The sequence below is a fragment of the Octopus bimaculoides genome, chromosome 16 (assembly GCF_046866305.1).
Source record: "Octopus bimaculoides isolate indiv1 chromosome 16, ASM4686630v1, whole genome shotgun sequence".
Classification (NCBI taxonomy): Eukaryota; Metazoa; Mollusca; class Cephalopoda; order Octopoda; family Octopodidae; genus Octopus; species Octopus bimaculoides.
Window position 1 is genome coordinate 48,942,450 of NC_142943.1, and position 24,549 is coordinate 48,966,998.

At 36.4% G+C, this 24,549-nt stretch overlaps 2 protein-coding genes across 6 annotated transcripts in view; one reads left to right on the plus strand and one right to left on the minus strand.

Moving 5' to 3' along the window:
- The window catches only part of LOC106884137 (alanyl-tRNA editing protein Aarsd1), a 426,316-nt gene that overhangs the window by 135,391 nt on the left and 266,376 nt on the right, over positions 1-24,549 (plus strand). The gene's annotated exons all lie outside the window — the stretch shown is intronic.
- Positions 1-24,549, minus strand: part of LOC149132385 (alanyl-tRNA editing protein Aarsd1-like) — a 38,023-nt gene that overhangs the window by 11,700 nt on the left and 1,774 nt on the right. Inside the window, exon 2 of the mRNA XM_089364878.1 lies at positions 21,638-21,766. Coding sequence (XP_089221004.1) covers positions 21,638-21,766 — 129 coding nt within the window. The remainder of the gene's footprint in view (positions 1-21,637; positions 21,767-24,549) is intronic.

Here is a 24,549-nt window from a genome sequence, read left to right on the forward strand (position 1 = left end):
ATAATAACAGCAGCAAGCAACTTAATATGATGAAAATGAAAAAAAAAAAAAAAAAATTATTTTAAGCAAATGACAGTAAGCCCCTATCATAACAGTAATTCTAAATACAAGAAAATAGGGGGGTTTTTTTGTTGTTGTTTTTTGTTTTTTTTTTTCAGAATAAAAACAAGCCCAGATACTTATAACAAAATAATAGAAAAATAAAAGATGGATGGGTTTTTTTTTACATAAAATATTTCTAAAATAAAACAATAAAAGAAACATAATAAGTCCCTTCCAAATATTTTTTTCCACAAAAAGTATAAAATAAAATATAATGAAATTTCTCTTTAATTTGAAAGAGGCAGAGAGAGAAAAGATAAGCAAGATGGCTGACGAAAGTTGCATATAATAATAATAATAATAATAATAGTAATAATAATAATAATATGACTGTTTTATGCAGAAATGCTTATGAAATATCCCTGCTGGATTCAGTAATAGCAGTGAAGACAACAAGCAGAGAAACATGAAATTGATCATTTACTGGTGTAAACAGTATCATTGATTTACTCAAGAGTCAATGGATGCTAAAGGATGCTTAAATTGAAAGAAGACTCTGATTTAATCTTTCCATCTTTCCATATATTTTTGTTCATTTTTTTCCCCCCATTGTTGAATCTGTGTATGCTGTTGGTGTTGTTTAAATCTTTTAAAAGGTAATGGTATTCTTTTTCTTTTCTTTTTTTCTTTTGTTTAGTTTTTGTTGATACTGTTTGTTTGTTTACTTAGTTATATATTTATTTCCAATAACATACCATATCATAACCCAATCTGGAGAATTTCAAATATCTTTATATTATAGTTTCTTTATTTTTCCCTCCCTACCCACCCCCAAAAAATAGGAAAATACAAACTATTTATTCAAATGCATTTTTAAATTAATTTTCCAATAAAACATTTGAAGAAATTTCACCCTCTTTCTCCCTTTCTCAATCCATCCAACTATCTATCTATCTATCTATCTATCTATCTATCTATCTGTCTGTCTGTCTGTCTGTCTATCTATCTCTAATGATAAAGAAATGCTTGAATACAGTTGGCAATGTGGTATGGAGTTAGAAAGAAGAAGATGGAGGTGAGTGTAACATTAGCTTGTACTGGAGTTACAATGGTTGGCCTAAGGGCAAAGATGAGTCAGTTTTGAGAGGATAGATAAAATAAACAGAGGAACAAAGAAAGATGGAGGCAAATAAATAAATATAGATAGATAGACATAGATAGATAGATAGATAGATAGATAGATAGATAGATAAGATACATACATACATACATACATACATACAGACAGACAGACAGACAGACATAGATGAATAGATAGATAGATAGAAAGCTATATACATATATACATACATGCATGCATACATACATAAATAAATACATACATACATAAATAAATACATACATACATACATACATGGATAGATAGATACATACATAGATGGATTGATAAAGACAGATACATATATACATATATATACGGACAGACAGACAGACAGACAGACAGACAGACAGACAGATAGATAGCCAGACAAGTAGATAAATGGATAGACAGATGAATGGATAGAAATATAGACAGATAGATAGATAGATAGATAGATAGATAGATAGATAGATAGATAAGATAGATAGATAGATAAATAGGTAAGATAAATAGAAAGACAGACGGACAGACAGACAGATGAAAATGAAAGAAAATTAGAATGAATAAGGAAAAAAAGGTGGGAATGAAGAGAGAGAAAGGGAGATGGAAATGATGAAAGAGTAGGAAAACATTTTTTTGAGAATACAAAGAAGAAAGATAGATCAACCAACAAACTAACCAACAAGTAAAATAAAATTAAGTAAGGAAAAAATACAGAAAAATAAAGCAGAAAATATAAAACCATACACAGACAGAAAATTTAAATGAAAGATTGAGGTTAAAGAATTACTTTCAGACAATAAATGAAATTTATCAAAGTAGAATTTAATGAGTAAACAAATTTCGAGGAAATCGGTAACGTACTCTTCTCAAAATACAGAACAATTTAACCCCAAAGAATAACGAAACTTGATTTCATTTAGGGAATAAAATAAAATTTAAAAATTGGTAAGGAAAAAAAAAAATCAATATATTTGGTGCAGTGAATTTAGTGTTCATTAGATAAGAAACATATTTGGGGGGGTTACCATGCAAAAGTATTTCTAAATTCAAATTGTAATTTTATTTTTATTTTTTAATTTTAACTTCAAAAAAGTTTTAGCCCTGTCAATTTTAGATTAGAAATAAAATGTTTATAACTGGGATATTGTCATATATATATATATATAGAGAGAGAGAGAGAGAGAGAGAGAGATACACACACACACACACACACACACATATATATATATGTATAAATATATATATATATATGTACATGTAATTATTTATATATATATATATATATATGTATATATATATACACACACACACAGACATATATATATATATGTATATATATATATATATATATATATATATATATACCTGCACGTGTGTGTATGGTACATGTATATTTGTATAATTTGTATATATGTATCTTTTCTTTATGTGTGTACATATATATATTTATATATATAACATATATATAACATATATATAACATGAACGTGTGAACACATGTATGCACGCAAACATACATATACATACACACACACACAAATGCATATAGTTGTGTGTGCCTATGCATAAATACAATATATGTGTGTGTGTGTATATAAATACAATATATATGTATATATATATATATATACAAACACACACACACATATATATATATACATATATGTATATATATATATATTTATATATATATATATATATATATATATACACATATATATATATACACACAAACATATATATATATATATATATATATATATATATACATATGTATGTGTGTGTTTGTATACATACAAATATACATGCGTCTTGTTCTTTGCTCTTTCCTGTTCTTTTTTGTTTTGTTTTTTTGCTTTATTTATTTCATTTCCATTTTTCACATTTCTAGAGATAAGGTGACAAACTAGTAATGTTTACAAAAATGTTACAAAAGAATACGTTGTCAATATCTAGACAGAACATTACCTGAGGAATCCTATCACCTCAGTTGAACATTTTAAATAGACAATACAAATTTTACAAATTAAAATAAAAGATTCATCATTATTTTTTTCTTTTTTCATTTAGTTATTGCTTTTTGACTTTGTGGCTTGCTGTTCTCGTTTTAATGTTTTTGGAGTCTTTTTCTCCCCACATTTTTAATTTTTTTCATTTTTTATAGCAAAAGCCTAAAAAATGCTTGGAAACTGTTTTCCTTATGACACTATTCTGTTTGAGATGAGTTATCAGGAAATGTAATAGAAATTTTTCAAGAATATAATTGACCTACAAGGAACTAAGTGGCATGGAGTTGAAGTGTTAGGACATTGAACCTCAGGATTTGAACTAAAGGTTTTCAAGTTCAAATAATAGCTATTGGGATATATTTATTATATTGTATATTGACCTAATAATGCACGGCATACGGTAGACATAAAATTTGCGTGTGTGTGTGTATGCGTGCACGTGTGCACGTGCCTAAGCAGGTATTGGTACACAATGCAGGTCTTGGAGCTGCCAGATCTAGTTAGGTCATTGAAACCATACCAGCATGGAAGATGGATGTTACAAGATGATCTCACACACACACACATATATCATCATCATCATCACCTAACGTCCGTTTTCCATGCTGGGATGGGTTGGACGGTTTGACTGAAAACTGGCATGTTATATATACTCTTTTACTTGTTTCAATCATGTGTATGTATATATATATATATATATATATATATATATATATATATATATATGTCAAACCCTATTGTGTTTATCTGCATTGCTACCTGGGTGGGTGGGTGTGTGTGTGTGTGTGTGTGTGTGTATTTATATGTATATATATATATGTGTAGTGGCTTGCTAGCTCCTGTGAAATCATGCAACCCTTGCTAGCATGGAAAACAGACGTAATGATGGTTATGTATGTGTGTGTGTGTGTGTGTGTGTGTGTAGTATAAATGAGTAACAAAGAGGTACAGGTGTCAATTCATTACGGCTGTTTCAAGTGACTCCTTGGGTGTGCACATTACTCTGACCTAACAAGCTGCCTCAATTTAACTACCTAATTCAACTAAATCTTAATTGTAATATATATATATATATATATATATATATATATATACATTTATTGATCTTCTCCATCCACCAATTGTGGGAGGACCAAGAGGATAGAGCCTATGGACATTAGCCAATTAGCTCAGTCTTGATCTATTCCTAGCCACCTGTCATTTGGCTTGGCTTGAAGAATTCCTCTTGCAAAGTTTCTAATCACTTGTCTGCAGTACCAGAGTCATGACCTCTGAAAGTGGAATCTTGACCTGGAGGGATTCCCTGAGCTCCAAGTTATGTTCCTTGTCAAATAATCTTACTCCAAAGACCTTTGGAGGAATTCCATTTCAATCATTTGTATTTGGTGATTCTACTCTTTCGGTCATTGCCCAACATTCATGACTATAAATAAGGATAGGTACAAAAAAAAAAACCCTTTTGAAGGTAGCAGATTTGGGCTTTTTTTTTACCACTCTCTCTTCTTCTTCTTCTGCTAAGGATTGAACATTAAAGATGGTACATAACTGTGTCAGCACCAATAATTTTAGCATCAAATTTAGCTTCCCGAGTAATGGGAAACTTCCTGCTTCCCATTTCTCAAGAATACAGCCCTGAGAGGCTTAAACTTTTGCACCAGCCCACAAGCTTCAGGGAAGTTCCACTAACATGCGAAGACAGTTGAGTATGTCCCTTAGTAGCTGATATGTGCATCTCTGATCACAAGCAGAATTAGTGGGGGAGCATCATAGCCACGTGTTGAGAGGAATTCTTTGGTGTTTGGAATAATTCACCTTTGGAAACACTAGTGTTTCATTTAACATCCTTAAACAACCCTTACTCAGGGACCTTTTGAGTGGGATGGGTTACTTGACCTGAAGAACTAACTGGGCCCTACCTGCAAGGTCATGCGCTGTTTATCTTGATATAAGATCACCATGTCGTGCACATGGGGTTGTGATGCATGTGGCTGGTGTACCCTTATCAGATGGGTAGTCATGATGGGTATATTGGGCTTCGTATATTTTACCCCAGTGTCACTTTGATGGCATGCACTGCTCTCTCATTCAATAATAATAATAATAATAATAATAATAATAATAATAATAATATAATAATAATAATAATCCTTTCTACTAAAGGCACAAGGCCTGAAATTTCAGGGAATCACATCAACTGAACTGCTTAGCCAGTACTTATTTCATCAACCTTAAAAGAATGAAAGGCAAAGTTGACTTCAGAGGAAGTCGAATGCAAACCATAAAAGCCAAAAAAAAAAATAATAATTCAACTAAAGTGCACTCTTGATGATGATGATGATGATGATGATGATGATGATAAAAAATACTGAGTTTATGAGATTTACATAACTGGTTGCTGTCTTCAGTGAAGTATCATGTTGCCGCTAGCAACACCTATGTTTACACAAATGACTAGACAACTTTCATTCTTCTGTACTAATTCATTTACAGGGAAATTGTCTTTGGTTTTGTTTGTTTTTTTTATAATTTTATTCAGATAAATTGATTTATGATGAACACATTGATACACACCGTCAGTTCTGCTACTAAAAATATGTAAGTGTGTGTGTGTGTGTGTGTGTGTAGATACATACATATATGCATATTGTGTGTGTGTGTGTGTATATATGTGTGTGTGTGTGTGTGTGTGCTTCTCCTCCAGATTTATGTATTTCTACAAACAATATATATATATATATATATATATATATATATATATATATATATATATATATATATATTCTGCCACTTAAAAGATTACTTTATACAGCATTAAGTAGTGTGAAACAAAAAGAAATGTTTTCTGCTGGCTTTTTTTTTGTTGTTGTTTTTTTGTGTTTTGGGTTTTTTTTTTTTAAATAGTCGTCCTCAGGGACAACCAAATCTTTTCATTATAAAAACATTAAGAAGATTAAGATGAATCTATGTTGTTTTTTTTTGGCAGGAGAATGGGCTGCTGAGAAACACACTTCTCACTGACATGTTTGCCATGGTATAAGACCCAGGAAAAATTACAGCCCTAACAACAATGATGAGCCAATAAGAGAGCATCTCATCTACATGGCTGCCCATCCTGCTAGACACAGCAGCCAAATCTCCCCCAAATTATTTACAACCAACTTAATTATACTCTGTGTTATCCCTGGCCCTACATCATCATCATCAACGTCGTCGTTTTTGTTTAACATCCACTTTCCATGCTGGCATGAGCTGGACAGTTTAACTGAGGGCTGGCAAGCCAGAAGGCTGCACCAGGCTCCAATCTGATCTGACAGGGTTTCTATAGCTGGATGTCCTTCCTAATGCCAACCACTCCAAGAGTGTAGTGGGTGCTTTTTACATGCCACCGATACGAGAGCCAGTCTGGTGGGACTGGCATTGACCATGCTTGAATGGTGCTTTTTACACTCCACCAGCACAAGACCAGTCAGGCGGCACTGGCATCGACCATGTTTGTATGGTGCATTTTATTTGCCAGTTTGGTGGGACTGGCATTGACCATGCTTGAATGGTGCTTTTTACACTCCACCAGCACAAGACCAGTCAGGCGGCACTGGCATCGACCATGTTTGTATGGTGCATTTTATTTGCCAGTCTGGTGGGACTGGCATTGACCACGCTTGAATGGTGCTTTTTACGCTCCACCAGCACAAGACCAGTCAGGCGGTTCTGGCATCGACCATGTTTGTATGGTGCATTTTATTTGCCAGTCTGGTGGGACTGGCATTGACCACGCTTGAATGGTGCTTTTTACGCTCCACCAGCACAAGACCAGTCAGGCGGTTCTGGTATTGGCCACAAAAATTACTTCATTTGACTCAACATGTCTTCTCAATTTTATTGCCCAATGATTGAAGAATATTCTTAAATGGGTGGGTTATGCAATACTGGCATAGGCTACAGTTATGGTCACACTTGGCTTGCCGGGTCTTCGCAAGCACAGCATATCTCCAAAGGTCTCAGTTGCTTGTCATTGCCTCTGTGAGGCCAAACGTTCAAAGATCGTGCTTCACCACCTCATCCTGGATCTACCTCTTTCACAGGTTCCCTCCCCTGTTAGGGTGTAACACTTTTTCACACAGCTGTCCTCATCCATACACAACACATGACCATACCAGCACAGTCGTCTCTCTTGCACACCACATTTGATGCTTCTTATGTCCAACTTTTCTCTCAGGACACTTACACTCTGTTGTGCATGCACTTTCTCAAATTCTTTGTCCCTAACTTCCCATCATCCCCTAGCATAAAGCTACCCCCTCAACCTCCTCCAAGGTTCATCCTGCAAACTGCATCATGACCTCAATAATGCAGCTAGCACAAAAAAAAAAGCCCCCAGTTCAAGTTGTAAAGCGGTTGGCATTAGGAGAGGCATCCAGTCATAAAAACTGGATGCCAAAGCAGACATTGAAGCTCAATACAGTTCTTGGAAGCTTCAGATCCGGTCAAACCATCCAACCCATGCCAGCATGAAACATGGACATTAAATGATGATGATGCTGATGATGACAATGACGATGACGGTGGCGGCGGCAGCAATGATGGTGGTGGTGATGGTGGTGGTGGTGGTGGTGGTGGTGGTGGTGGTGGTGGTGGTGGTGGTGGTGGTGGTGGTGGTGGTGGTGATGGTGATGATGATGAACTTATCTATATTTTATATGTTCCTCTCCTTAAATCTCTTCTGGATATTTACCAAATTTACTGTCAAATAATGCATGGGTCAAATGGAATCAGTTGAGGCAGATCTTCTACAGTTGGGTGTTCTTCCTGTCACTAACCCTTACTTGATTCCCAGCAAAGTGAGATGTTTCCCCTTTACCTGATATGTTCCCAAGGGAAATTGTAAATGAATGATGACAATGTTTACAACTATCATACCAAGTCAAGAGAAGAGGAGACACAAACTCACACACACCCACACACATATATATGATGGGCTTTGTTCAGTTTCTCTTTGCCAAATCTACTCACATAGCTTTGGTCAGCCCAAGGCTATTATAGAAGACACTTGTCTAAGGTGCCACACAATGGAACTGAATCCAAAACTGTGTGTTTGAGAAATAGACTTCTCAACCACATAGCCATGCAGCTACTAATAAAATCATGTTTGACTTTTCCTTCTTGTAATTTTGATCACCATATGGAATTAAAATTGATGAGTGAACTTGAGACGACTCTAAGAGGAAAAATTTAATTCAATTTTATTCTGCAAGTTTGCTGGTGTACGAATTATCAAGATGAATTATCTGTGAATTTATGGCGCTACTTGTAGAGATAAAATTATAATAATGAATCTCTGTCAGTTTTGATGATGGGTGTTCCTATTTTTCAATCAATGGAAGAATTGTTTTGTTTTTGTTTTTGCATTGAATTAACTGCTAAGTAACTTAGAATTCCACAGACTATTGGGAGGAAAGGAAGAATTTGTTCTCAGACCAGATGCCTGCTCTACCAACTGCTTGCAACAGATTTCAAATCCTGTGATTTTGTTCACTTTCTAGCAATCCCCATATATGTGTGTGTGTTTGTGTCTGTGTCTGTAATATAATATGTGACAATTATTCAGTTGCCATAATAAAACTCTGAGTTTCAGTCGGGCGGAAATCTGCTCTGACATCTCGTCAGTTATTAAGACAATCTCCACTGCTTTCGTATGATTTTTATGGCTGGATGCCCTTCTTAATACCAACCACTTTACAGAGTGGATTTGGTGCTTTTTATGTGACACCATACACATACAATGAGTTTCTATATGACTTCTGTCTACCAAATTCATTCACAAGCCATTGGTTGGGCCACGGCCATAGTAGAAGACACTTTCTGAAGGTACCCCACAGTGAAACTGAATCCAAAAATCACACAACCTCTTATCCACACCTGCATCTATATAGCCGAGCATGCTACCACAAAATTTCTCATATGATGCTCTCATGATTCAACCAATCCACTAACCTGACCTGGTTCTTCATTTATAGCTCTACTCAAAAAAAAAAAAAAAAAGGAATAAGCACAGATGCAGCTGTGTGGTAAGAAGCTTGCTCCCAACCACATGGTTCTGGGTTCAGTCCCACTGCGTGGCACTTATAGTCTTCTACTATAGCCTCAGGCCAACCAAAGCTTGTGAGTGGATTTGGTAAATGGAAACTGAAAGAAGCCTGTTGTGTATGTGTGTGTGTATTTCTATGTTTGTACCCTCACCATTGTTTGACAACCAATGTTGGTGTGTTTATGTCCCTGTAACTTAGCAATTTGGCAAAAGGGACCGATAGAACAAGTACTAGGCTTACAAAGAATAAGTTTTGGGGGTCAATTTCTTTGACTAAAAAAAAAACTCTTTAAGGCGGTGCTCCAGCATGGCCGCAGTCAAATGACTGAAACAAGTAAAAAGAATAAAAGAACAATGAAAGGGAGTGTCAGCCATGGCAGGATCTGAACCCAGGATGTTTCAGAGAACTGAAACAAATATTGGAAGGCATTCGTCTGATTCTGATTCACCCCTTTCCCAGCCCCTTTCGATTTGCCTCCTCAGTTTTACAAATATTAAAAATGAGAAATGGAAAATGTTTGTTGGGAAGTAAACAGAGAAATCACAGTAGGCAACTTCATGTTTATTTACTAATTTTTATTTTAAAGCAGAAACCATTCTCAATAGCCAAACGTCTGTTCTTTAGAGAGGATTGTCATATTTTAATAGCTACATAATTTTTACCTTAATTTACTAATGACAACAATTGGATTATGATTGCAGTTGTTTGCTCCATCACATCAACAGTTTTTGGTGTACATTCCATTTGAAAATTTTCCAATTAATTCCGTTTATTAATGAATTATATTATATTATATTGATTTGTGGGGGATCATACAGCTTGCATGTCGACAAAAAGAAGCATGTATAATTAAGGGAGCTGATGCTTTTAACATCTGTGTATTCTCCATGTTTACCTGCACGCACGGCACCCCCTTTCCACACACCCCCCCCTGCACCCCCTTTCCCCAACCCACCTCCCTGCACCCCCTTTCCCCAACCCACCCCCCTGCACACTCCTCTTACACTTCAATATTTATTCCATTCCAGAGCTGTTTTCTGGTTTTTCCACACCATTTATTTAAATTCACCACCACCTCCACCACCACCACCACTACCACCACCCGTAGCTAATGCCACAGTTTTTCAGTTAGACTAATGGGATTTTATCTGTTTTCTGTTTCTCAAAACCTATGTAAATCTTCAGTAAATAACATCGTTAATTATATATCATTGTTAACAAATAAAAAAAAAATTTTAAAATATAGAAAAATATATGAAAAACATTAATCTTCCTTTCATTCTTTCTTTTCTTTCATCAATTATATTATTTTATTACTAAGCTATAATTTACTCCTAGTCTGATTGCTTTTTGATATAAATTTCTGAATTGAGGTTTGTTTTGTTTTGCTCGTTTGATATTTGTTGTATTTTTTTTACTGTCATTATTTTGTATTATTTTATTGGTGCTTCTCTAAACTGATAACAATATTCCAACACTTCTTAGAATATATATTTATCAGAAGTCACACCTGTTTATTTATCAGAAGCCACAAATAGCAAAATATGAATTTTCATCTGTTGATATTGATAAAAATACCTGAAGATTCTCTGATTTATTTTCATACTTTGTCAAAATTGCTTTTCAAGAGTTTGTCAATTGTTATCTAATTCTTTTCAAAGCTTTTGTTTTTACCATATTTATTTGTATTGTTGCAGTAATTTTTGATAATTGTTTTTATACAAAAATTTTGCTTCTTTATCTGTTTACCCATCCATTCGCCTGCACACCCACCCATCTTCCTGGAAGGAGAGAGAGGGATGAATGGAGAAGTGACTTAGAGAGCTGGATGAAATGCTCTGCAATATTTATTCTACAGGGTGTCCCTAAAATCTGGACACATAATTAAAATATATATTTTTAAGAAATACACATAAAATTTTCAACAACATTTTATTCACTTGGAATATTATCAAATAATATCATTATGATTTCCACCATTTGTGATGCAAGGGTCAATGTGCTTTGCAAGATTTATGGGAACTCAATGCAATAACCCCACACTGGCATCAATTTGAGCACATTCATTCTTTATGCATTCCATCAAATGTGTTGCATCTGTGATTTTCATTGGGAACACTTTCTCCTTTAGCAGACCCCAGAAAAAGAAGTCAACAGGGCTACAGTCTGGTGAATGAGGAGACCACTTCATCCAATCCAGTTAGGGAATTGTCATTCAGTCAATCTCTTACTGCCATGACAAAATGGGCAGGGGGCACCATCCTGTTGGAACCACTGAAAACAAACAACCTCGCTTGTGTGACGGTGATCCTCATTTCTCTGAGTGGTTGGCGTTAGGAAGGGCATCCAGCTGTAGAAACTCTGCCAAATCAGACTGGAGCCTGGTGTTGCCATCCGGTTTCACCAGTCCTCAGTCAAATCGTCCAACCCATGCTAGCATGGAAAGCGGACGTTAAACGATGATGATGATGATGATGATGTGATTGTCAATACAAGGACATATACATACACACACACACACATATTTATAATGGGCTTTTTTCAGTTTCTGTCCATCAAATCCACTCACAAAGCTTCAGGTTGGTCCACATCTATAGTGGAAGACACTTGCCCGAAGTGCCATGTAGTGAGACTGAAAGTCTTGGTAAATAATCGAAGAAAAAGTAGGTCAACTAATTTTTAAAATTTCAATTAATTAATTAATTAAAATTTCAGAATTATTTCTATTGATTTTGTTGTCCAGAATTAATTATTAAGCTAATGACTTTATTACCTCGCCAGGGACGTAATTTAATTAATTAACATCTATTGGTTCACTATGTTAACTGTGTTAGCACTGACATCATCATCATCATAGTCGTTTAGTGTCCGTTTTCCATGCTGGCATGGGTTGGACGGTTGGACAGGACCTGGTAAACAGCAGGGTGCTGCACTGAATGCCAGTGGTCAGCTTTGGCATGGTTTCTACAACTGGATGCCCTTCCTGATGCCAAGAAATGTACAGTGTCTGGGTAAGTGTACTCAGCTGAGCCGATGGTAATTGATACAAGGAGAAGTTGGAGTAAGAGAAAGATGGCAGAGGTGGGGGCAAGTTCATAGAGCTGAGCTGGTGGTAACTTGTAAGAGGGAACGGTTGGACAAAGGGATATCATCATCATTTAATGTCCGCTTTCCATGCTGGCATGGGTTGGACGGTTTGATTGAGGACTGGCAGGCCAGGAAGCTACACTATGCACCAATATGACCTGGCAAGGTTTCTACAGCTGGATGCCCTTCCTAACACCAACCACTCAGAGAGTGTAGTGGATGTTTTTTACATGCCACCAGCACAGGGCCATTCAGATGGCACGAGTGCTAGTCAGGCAGTACTGGCATTGGCCATGAAAAGGCAGTACTGGCATTGGCTGGGTAAATTAATGGAAGCTGTCTATTGTGTTGTGACAAAAATGAGAGAAAAAAAACAATGGACAGCTTCCAGTTCATGTGTTTAAGGAAAATACAAAGTATCAAGTGTTTGCAATGAGTCAGAAGTGATACAGTTGAGACGACAACAGACAACAGGTATCAACAGGATCAGTGATGAAATCCGATGAAGATGCTGGAACTGGATTGGACGAGTCCTTGGACAAAATCAAGAAAGTGATTGTAAGGTAGCATTAAAGTGGCGGACTGAGGGGTAAAGCACAGTGGGGTGCCTTAAAACCACATGGCAAAGGGCCATTGACAATTCAAGAAGTGAATTGAATATATTTGGTATTTGTGTTGTTGTGTGCTGGTATTTGTGTTGTCCTACTGCCATGCAGTAGGACTGAACCCAGAACCATGTGGTTGGGAAACAAGCTACTTACCACACAGCCACTCCTGTGCCTATATGTGAGTAAATTGGGGAAGTCTGAGAGAGAAGTCCCAGAATAATGGAAACAGATGAAGAAAAATGAGTATTGCAGAAAAGTGAATCAGAAACCAGGGTCACAAAAACTGACGTTTAACCTTCATCACAACAGCAGCGGGCTTGCTGCTGCTGCTGAAGATGATGGCAATAACAATAATAATACAGTGAAAGAGAGGCAAGGTGGTGGTGGAAGTTATGATGGTGGTGGCGGTGGTGGTGATGATGATAGCAATGACGACGATGATGATGATGATGATGATGATGAGCATAAGGAAATAAGGAAAATACAATATATGATGCTGTTCAGAAAATAATGAAATGGGAAGAGGATGGTGCCGATCATAATACTGCTGCTGCTGCTGGTGCTGGTGGTGGCAATTAGGTGGAGGTGGGGTGAAAAGGCAGGTGAGGAAAGATTCTTTTTTCCTTATATCAATTTATTTATCCCATACTTAATGTTGTTGCTGTGATTGTTGTTGTTGGTGGTGGTGGTGGTGGCAGTGATGATCATGATCATGACGATGATTATGGTGATCCATATGACGATGATGATGATGACTATGGTGATCGTGGTGATCATTATGATGATGACAACAACGACAAGGGGAGGTAGCGGCGGTGGTGGTGGTGGTGGTGGTGGTGGTGGTAATTTATTTCCTGTTTCTTTTTTTCTTTCTTTTTTCATATGATTTCCATGATTAGTTATAACAAGTGCCATTCAATAAGGCGAGGCACACCACCAGCAGATACAAGTAATTGCATAACAGCAAAGAAGCTATCAGGAAGACCCACACACTGATGATGATGATGATGATGGTGATGAGGGCAACAGATAAAGGAGGAGCAGGAGATGATGGTGACACAAAGACACGAAGAAAGTTTAGTGACAACAAGAACAACCACAATAACAAGAACGAACTGACTCCTCATACATATATTTTACAATTTCCCGTTTTGCTTATAATTTGTATACAAATGGTATGAAAACCATTTTCATAATAATGCATTTATATTTTTCTTATATTGTATTATCATTATCATTGTTGTTGTTGTTGTTGTTATTGCTGTTGTTAATTTTTTTATATCTTCAATGTTATGGATAGGAAATAGCCTTTTGTATCATATCATGTCACATACATACTCACACAATCTTGCAACCACACACAAATTCATAAATATATTATATTATTTATTAAAAAAATATATATATATATATATATATATACACACACACACACACACACACATATGCACATCTTTATCATCATCATCATCGTTTAACCTCTGCCTTCCATTCTGGCATGACACACACATGCACGCTCATATGCATACACACTCACACATCTAGATACATTCTATATGTATCATCTTTATTATTATTATTATTATTATTATTATTAAAATTATATAAAATGGCAGCGAGCTGACAGAATCATTAGCATGTCGGGTGTAATGCTTGCTGGTATTTTGTCTGCTGCTATGTTTTGAGTTCAAATTCTGCTGGGGTCGATTTTGCCGATCATCTTTTCATGGTCAATAAAATGAGTACTAGTTGAGGACTAGGAGTCGATGTGTAATCGAATGCCCCCCCCCCTTCCCCATAATTTCAGGCATTATGCCTATAGCAGAAAAGATTATTATTATTATTATTATTATTATTATTATGATTATCATCAAGGGCAGGTGAGCTGGCAGAAACGTTAGCACGCCGGGTGAAATGCTTAGCGGTATTTTGTCTGTCTTTACGTTCTGAGTTCAAATTCCGGCAAGGTCGATTTTGCCTTTCATCCTTTCGGGGTCAATAAATTAAGTACCAGTTGGTACTGGGGTCGATCTAATTGACTGGACCCCTCCCCCCCAAAAATTTCAGGTTTTGTGCCTAGAGTAGAAAAGAATATATAAAATATAAAGAGAGAAGGAGAGAGAGAGAAAGATAATATTACTGTTGTTATTATTATTTCTGCACACACACACGCATACATGGGCACACAAACACGCATGCATGTGCACACACACACACATATATATATGTATATATATAGAAACTTTCACCAATATACACACATGATAGATTGTAGTATTGATTGCAATGAGGATCAATAGATAAAAATAGTCTCAAACAACATTGTCATGGTTTGTTCATTTCACTGTTTGGGAATCTGCACAAAGATGTCAATGCTTTATAACTCTTTTATCTTTGCCACCGAGGAGATTCAAATTGGTTTCTACAAGGCCCTATACATACATACTAACGATACATAGTGTGTGGACATAGTACATACTATGGACACAATAAATGCTGAGTATGTACCATGGACATTGTATATGTAATATATACTAGGCTGACAGTGTATGTAGTGTGTCCCGTGGACATAATGTGCGTATGTCTCATGGACAAAATAATTGTGGGGTATGCTGTGTGGTGTGGAGTGTGTGGTATGGACACACTATGTATTGGTTCAATATGTATGGCTTCTATTATTAGCACAATATGTGATTGTGGTGGTGGTGGCGGCGGCAGTGGAAATGGTGGTAATAGTGGTGGTAGTGGTTGTTGTGATGGTGGTGATGTTTGTAGTGATGATGATGATGATGATAGCAAAGATCACATAGAAAAGTGGCCTACCCTCAATTGGCAACATAAACTGACCCTTGAATCTGTAGGGCTTTTCTTCCTGTTAGTGGTTGGTGATTTTAAATTAAGAACCGGTACACTCAATCTGACGCTACTCTTTAAACAAGAAGACCTGCCCACAATCGCTCGGTCAGCTAAGATGACTGGGTTGACCAGCAAGCTGTAAGTTTTAACACTGGAGTGACCTTCTCCGAGATGAATTGCGTTGCAGAGCTGAAGAGCTCCACCTACTCTGGAGTTACCAGAAGGGTGTCAAACAAAGCAGTCACTGGATTGCCCAAGGGACTCCAAAGAGAGTCTCAGCTAATGTTATGGAAAAGGCTCCAAGTAGAAATCCACACTATCTTGTGAGTATGTTGAGAAAGGACACAACATGTCACCAGGAATTGAACCTGTGACCTTACGATCATGAGCCGAATGACCTAACCGCTAAGCCACATGCCTTTACATCTGATGGCCGTTGCCAGTACCACCTGACTGGCCCTCGTGCTGGTGGCACGTAAAAGCACCCACTACACTCTCGGAGTGGTTGGCGTTAAGAAGGGCATCCAGCTGTAGAAACTCTGCCAAATCAGATTGGAGCCTGGTGTCACCTCCTGGTCCACCAGTCCTCAGTCAAATCGCCCAACCCAAGTGGACGTTAAACAACGATGAGGATGATGATATCTACAGCATGTAAAAAAAGGAGAAAAGAAAAAGAAGGAAAAGACATAGAGGAGGTTGATAAGAGTACACAGTCTCCATCATCAACTCTCAGGCGATACTAAGTCATGTCAAAGTGACATGTGTATCCTAAGTCTATATAAGTGGGGCTGGGGTAACTTGTTTATTAAACAAAAAAAAAACAAAACCAAAGTAGTTAATAGTTACATCAACTAAACGACAACATTGTTGCTTTCTGTTGTATTATGATTGTATTTTGTACCAACAAGATATGTATGAAGTATCAAACAAGACTAGTTTTTATAACTAAGTTAATGTCGACATATTTAATGTGCAGAGTATTAAATATGTTAAAAGATTCTCTTTTAAATTAGTTATGCTAAGAAGCACATGGAGCTTAAGTCTTTCAGTGGATTTGTGTAGGTCGTTTTCTTATCTCTTTCTTTTTTTCTTTTAGGAAAATTGCTGTTTTGTGAATATCAATTAAACACAGAAAACCAATTGCTTTCTCATTCAGTATGTTAATTGTTAAGATCTAGTCATGGTTGAGAGTTTCAGTTACCCAAGGAGGGAGAAAGTGGAGCATCAAGATCTGCACAAGATGGCTAAATTCTGTTTCACATCCCTAATTACTGTAATACTGTTTCACATCCTTAATTCCTGTACATACATGCTTATATACATACATATATATATATATATATATATATATATATATATATATATATATCATCATCATCGTTTAACGTCTGCTTTCCATGCTAGCATGGGTTGGATGATTTGACTGGCAAACCAGATGGCTGCACCAGGTCCAATCTGATCCAAAATACAAAGATCATGCTTCGCCACCTCATGTCTTCCTGGGTCTACCCCTACCACAGGTTCTCTCCAGTTAGAGATCACCACTTCTTTACACAGCTGTCCATATGCATCACATGACCATACCAGTGCAGTTGTCTCTCTTGCACACCACATGTGATGCATCTTATGCCCAACTGCTCTCTCAAGATGCTTACACTCTGCTATTCATGCACTGAAGCATACTGGTTTCATTTCTTTTAAGCCTACATGTCCTCAGCTGTCACAGCCAATCATATTTCACTGCCATGTAGCATAGCTGTTCACAAACAGACATCATACAATCTGCCTTTCACTCTGATGAAGAGGCCCGTTGTTGCCAGCAGAAGTAGGAGCTCCCTGAACTTTGCCCAGCCTATTCTTATTCTCACAGCTACACTCTCAGAGCATCCACCTCCACTACTAACTTGATCACCTAGATAACGGAAGCTATATACTACCTCTAACTTACTCCACTGGCACTTGATGAAGTTTGTTTTCTGTACATTTTCGGTGTTTATTGTACCTGTGCATCTTCCACACACAAGTTATTTACCCTGTTAACTTTGCTCTGATATTGCTACACCTCTTATGTGTCCATAGCTTACACTGGGTACATCTAATGGAGTTTCTGCCTATGCCTTTTCTACAGATTGAGCAGGACCATCTACCTGAAGGTATTTGTGATTTGTCTGCCTTCCTACTTACTAAAACTTTGGGTTTTTTCTAGGTTAACTCTAAGGCCCTTCGATTCTAGACTTTGCTTCCATACCTGAAACTTCTCTAGTTCTGGTATATATATATATCATCATCATCATCGTCTAACGTCCGCTTTCCATGCTAGCATGGGTTGGACAATTTGACTGAGGACTGGCAAACCAGGTGGCTGCACCAGGCTCCAATCTGATCTGGCAGAGTTTCTACAGCTGGATGCCCTTCCTAATGCCAACCACTCCGAGAGTGTAGTGGGTGCTTTTACGTGCCACCGGCACGAGGGCCAGTCACATATTAATTTATCAAGATTTAAAAAGAAATGACAGAAAGATCTCTTCAGATGAGGAAAGGTAAAATGTAAAGTAATTCATATATATATATATATATATATATATATATACATATCAAAATCAAAAAATAAGCAACACGGATTTCAAAGGTGATTGCAGTACGCACGTTTCATGCTACTTCAATTTATTTAAGCAATGCTTAAATAAATTGAAGTAGCATGAAACGTGCGTACTGCAATCACCTTTGAAATCCGTGTTGCTTATTTTTTGATTTTGATCACCTATCCTTTTGGGATATGATATTCGGGTGCCTACGCATAAGTACCATATTCAACCTTGAATATATATATATATATATATATATATATATATATATATATATATATATATATATATATATATATACACACACACAAGTAATTTTGTTTTTGTATTTGGTTTGCAAGATTCTTTATGTGAATTTATGTGTTGAAACAAATTTTGTTGCGTCAGGGGAGAGTCACAGTGCCTTTATATAACACACTCACCAGTTCAATTTCCACTCATTTATTTATTTATTCCAGAAATGTATGTATGCATGTGTGTGCATGTGTGCATGGCTGTGGGGACGTCGGTCCCTACACACCTATGTTACAAACTCTATTTATAGAGATGTTTATTAGTTACATGTGTCTTCTGTTTGCAGGTGACCATTTGTAAAATTATCTTAGCTAAGCTGATCACTTCAAATCAGCTGAGAACAATGTCAAGTGATTTATTGCTTGGCAGTTCTTGCTGTTTTTGTTGTTTTTGTTGGTGGTGGTGGTGGTGATATCTGTGTTAGTGTAAATGGTACCATTGTTGATGTTGTCATTGTTGCTGTTGTTATTGTTGTTGTTGTTGTTGTTGTTGTCAGGGCAGTTTTATTTTTGAGCTCAGGAAGAAGATGAAACAAAAAACGTTAAAAAGAAAAAGAAAAATGCAACCACGCACAAAAAAAAAATAATAAATAAAACAACAAAGACACAAAAAAAACATGAAGAAAACAAATATGAGGAAGTGAAAGGGGGAATGGGTGGGGCAGAGGAGTGCTGGTGTTGTTTCCCCACCACCACCACCACCAAGAAGCGCCACCAGCTTTAACTATCTTAAAAGAAGCATATGCAAAGTTGAATTTAAAATATATTTACATTTGAAATCAATCAATGATGTTAAGTGTTTGTTTTTATTCATTATTTACTTTTCAGGTGGGGAGGTGAGGTGGGGGGGAGGAGAGTGTTTTTCGAACGGGGGAGGGGGCGGCGGTAGGGGGAAAGAATAGGAGATGTGGGGCAGTATATGCATTTATTCTGCAACGCGATTGTTTGTTGCTGACCATCATTACTGCTTCTACCACCACCAAAAAACAACAACAATAAGAACAAAAGAGAGATAGAGAGAGAGAGAGAGACAGAGAGAGAGAGAGAGAGAGAGAGAGAGAGAAAAACCATTGATTGAAACAAACAACGTGAACACAAATTGGTTCGAAGATATTTAGGGATAGTTATGGAGCTATTTAAAGAGTTTAAAAAGCAAACATATACACACTGAGTTTTCTCCTAGTTTATTTTCTTGGGTGTCATTGTTAAGAAGAAAAATACCTTTTTTTTTTTTGGTTTTTTTTCTCCTCCCTTAAATATATATTATCTTTTTTTTTTATTGTTGTTGCTGCTGTTGCTGCTGGAGAGTATATACTCCAGTGAGCTTTATATACACATCAATTGATTAGTTGTTTGTTAATTAAGTGGAACACAGCAGAAGAATAAGATCATTTCTGTTTTCTTTCAAGCAATTCCAATGTTCTATCCGCCATTCTGTTATATTATCATGACTTTTACAACTACCACTACCACTACTACTACTGTTGTTGTTGTTGTTGTTGTTACTGTTATTATTATTTTGTTTGTTTTGTATTGTCTTTTACAACTAAATTTGATACAGGAAAATTATTCTGATTTCGCAAATGTATTTTCTATTTCCTGGTGGTTTTATCACTAAAATAAAATACGAATAAGAAAAAGAAAACGAAAAAGAAAAAAAACGAAAGGTTATCTGAACAAGATCAAAGAAGTGGTGTGAATTCACATGAAGAAAGCAGGAAACAACTAACAACAGGAAAATATGTCAGAAGAGATGTGAATAGAAAACCAGAAAGGTTACCAAAAACTGTGAAAGGTACCGAATGAAGTTTAAGTAAATACAAATGCAAGAAGAAAAAAATCTTACAGAAAAAGAGTTCAGTTGCAAAGATTTTTGTCCAACACTGATTTTTAAAAAAACCCATTATATTGAATAGGATTAACTGCAAGACCAGCTATAGTGGCATTTATAGTATTTATAAAGTTTAATCCATAAGACAAAATATAGCTAAGATTTTTCGTGAGTCAAAGAGGGAATTGAGCCAATAATGGAACTTCTATGTGGTCATTAAAACTGCTAGGAATAGCAGCCAAATCCCCCTTTAATTATACCACACCATTTTAAATAAAGAAAGGCCACATTAGAAGGTGGTAAACAGATAGAAATTAGAGCAGGTATGGGCAACCTTTTTCAAGAAGTGGGCCTATTGAGACATAGTTCAACATCAAATGGGCCATACTATTAAAAAAATTCAAGATAATTTTTCGTTACATGCACCAATTAGAAAGTCTTGCAGGCTGTAGTTTGCCCAAGACTGATTAAGTGTGTCAGTGTTAGATGAAATACCATGTAGTATTTTTGCCAGCTCTTTATGCTCTGAATCTACAAGGTGCAGTGAACTTGTCTGTATTATCATCATCATCATTTCACATCCACTTTCCATGCTGGTATGGGTTGGTTGGTTTGAAAGGAGTTGGTAAAGCATTGGGCCACGCCGAGTTCAGTTGTTGTTCCAGTAAACAAAGGCATGTAACCTAATGCTTGGGGTGTTGCTCTCACAATCACATGATCATGGTTTCAATTCCCAGAGTGGGTGGTGCATTGTATTCTTGAGCAAGACACCTCACTTCACACTGTTCCAGTCCAATAAGCTTGGAATGAGTGACCCTACAAGAGACTAGCATCCCATTCAGGGGTCATGTTATGCACTCAGGCACTTATATTCGATGGAAACCAAGTAACTGGTCATATGCATCCTTGGTCGTGAGACAGAAACACCCAGTGGTTGATTATTATGATTGTAACATGATATGAGCAGTCAATTAACTCTTCAATTATTTATTCGTCATCTTACTGACAAGACCAGCTGGAGCCCTTAAGCCTTCGTTTCGAACAAATAAACAATTCTATGAAACAAACAAAAGAGAAAGTATGTATTGATCTTTACCTGTCCGCCACCTTCAGGAAACAATATGGTGTCTGCTAAGATTACTTCATATCCTGATATTTTCTTCTTCTTACCATTTTCTACAATCTCTAGCTTTGCTGGAGAACAGCTCTTCACTTTGGTGTTCCACTGTGAAATAATATATACATATATATTCAACATTTAAAGGATATAACCAAAATTACCAGCAAGTTATATAATATACTTCATTAATTACATCATACTTTAGTTAATACTTATATTTATTAAATATGAAGGAACTACATGTTTTTCAGTATTGAAAGATTACAATTATTATACATATACACAACTGTATACCTATATATATATATACATAAATGCATATATGCAATCATCAGATTTACAATTATTCCAACATCTCTTCAGGTTCTATTTCAAAATAATATATATCTAATTTTACATCCCTTTAAAAATAAGCAACACAATTAAGTGTTAAAGATTAAAAATTACAAATTAGAAATTAACAATAAAAAATTAAGAATAAAAATTATACTTTGTAATATTAAGAATTAAAATTTATAAATTATGCATAACTTGATCCCCGCACGAAATAATTAACCATATAATATCTTTTTTATTTTTTATATTTTTTATATTATCATTATTAGTAGACATCATCGGTATTAAATTGTTATTCTTAGGTATATTATATCTCTTTATGTATACTTTATTATGTTTCTTACTATTGCTCATATTCTCATTATCATTATTACTATTATTATTGTAATCATTATTAACCACTATATATATATAGGGTGTGTGTGTGTGTTCACCAATACTTGTCAACCAGTGTTGGTTTGTTTATGTTCCCATAACTTATTGGATTGGCAAATGAGACCAATAGAATAAGAGCCTGGCTTTAAAAAAAATAGTATTGGGGTCAATTTCTCCAATTAAACCCTTGAAAATGATGCTCCAGCATGGTCACAGTCCAATGACTGAAACAAATAAAAAGTCAAAGGTGGGTAAAGTGCTACAACTCCTTGTTTTGCAACTAGCGCCATCTGTTGATAAATTATGTCAGAATAAAACACTAACATCACCAGTGACTTGATGTCAACCCAGTGTGCAGGCGCAATGGTCCAATGATTAGAGCAGCGGACTCGCAGTCGTAGGATCGCAGTTTCGATTCCTAGACTAGGCATTGTGAGTGTTTATTGAGCAAAAACACCTAAAGTTCCACAAGGCTCCGGTAGGGTGGGGGAAGAGCAAACTCTGCTGTACTCTTTTGCCACAGCTTTCTCTCACTCCTTCTTCCTATTGTACTTTTATTTCTAAGGGCCAGCCTTGTCACACTCTGTGTCACACTAAATTTCCCCAAGAACTACGTTAAGGGTACACGTGTCTGTAGAGTGCTCAGCCACTTACACGTTAATTTCATGAGTAGGCTGTTCTGTTGATCGGATCAACTGGAACCCTCGTCGCCGTAAGCGACGGAGTGCCATGCAATGTCAACCCAGTACAAAAAAATAAACACACATCACCTGAGCATCTACAAGCAGAGACTGTCTGAAAATTAAGTAATTAAGTTGCATATATGGTTATTAGTCTGCAGCTACTCAGCTGATGGTAAGATTTCATGTCAGCTAATTAAATCTAATATTTCTAATTATTCATATTTCATATGTATTAATGCAAATGCTCCAGTTTCTAACATAATGCTGTATTTTTCTTTTCTGTTTCCTTTTTTTTTATCATTTATAATGAGACACTAGAATAAAAGTGGAATTCAGCTGATAAAACAGACCGTGTAAACTCAATGCAGAGAAATAACAAAGATATTTTGGATATGTGTTGTAAAGCACATCAATTGCAAATCAGTTACGATACTAAGAAATTTACTGGAAAAATTGAATTTATGACATACAAACAAACTTTCTGAACTAGGATTTTGGGATGCAGGTGTGGCTGTGTGATAACAAGCTTGCTTCCCAGCCACATGGTTCGGAGTTCAGTCCCACTACATGGCACCTTTGGCAAGTGACGTCTACTGAAGTTTCAGGCTGACAAAAACCTTGTGAGTGGATTTGCTAGATGGAAACTGAAAGAAGCCTGTTATATATATAAATATGCATATGAGGTGGTGAAGCATGACCTTTGAATGTTGGGACTCACAGAGGCAATGACGAAAGATTGAGGCCTCTGGAGATCTGCTGTGATTGAGAAGACCTGACAAGGAAAATGAGATCACAGCTGCAGCCTACACCAGTGTCACATAATCAGCCCATTTAAAAAGTACCTTTGAATCATCAGGCAACATGCCATGCTTGAGGAGACCCATTGAATCAAGGAAATCAAAATCAAATCAAAATCACAATCAAATGGAAATTGTAGTTGCGGCTGTTAGCAGTGCTGGTGGCATGTGATAAGCACCATTCATGTGTGGGTCGCTGCCAGTGCCACCTGACTGGCTCCTGTGCTGGTGGCACATAAAAAGCACCCACTGCACTCTCAGAGTGGTTGGCATCAGGAAGGGCATCTAGCTGTAGGAACACTGCCAGTCAAACCGTCCAACCCATGCCAGCATGGAAAACAGATGTTAAATGATGATGATAATGATGATGATATATATATATATCTACGTGTGTGTCTTTGAGTCCGTGTTCGTTCCCTCCACCTCATTGCCTGACAACTGGTGTTGGTTTGTTTGCATCACTGTTTGCAAAAAGAAACAGATAGAAGAAGTACCAGGCTTAAAATGATAAGTACTGGGGTTGATACATTCAACTATAAACCCTTCAAGGTGGTGCCCCAGCATGGCCACAGTCTAATGACTGAAACAAGTAAAATAAAATAAAATGCATAACCTTCTAAGGATCATGGCATTTGATAGCAATCTCTGAAAGGGTTAAATATATGGCAGCATCCATTAGTCTTGAAAGACCATGAGT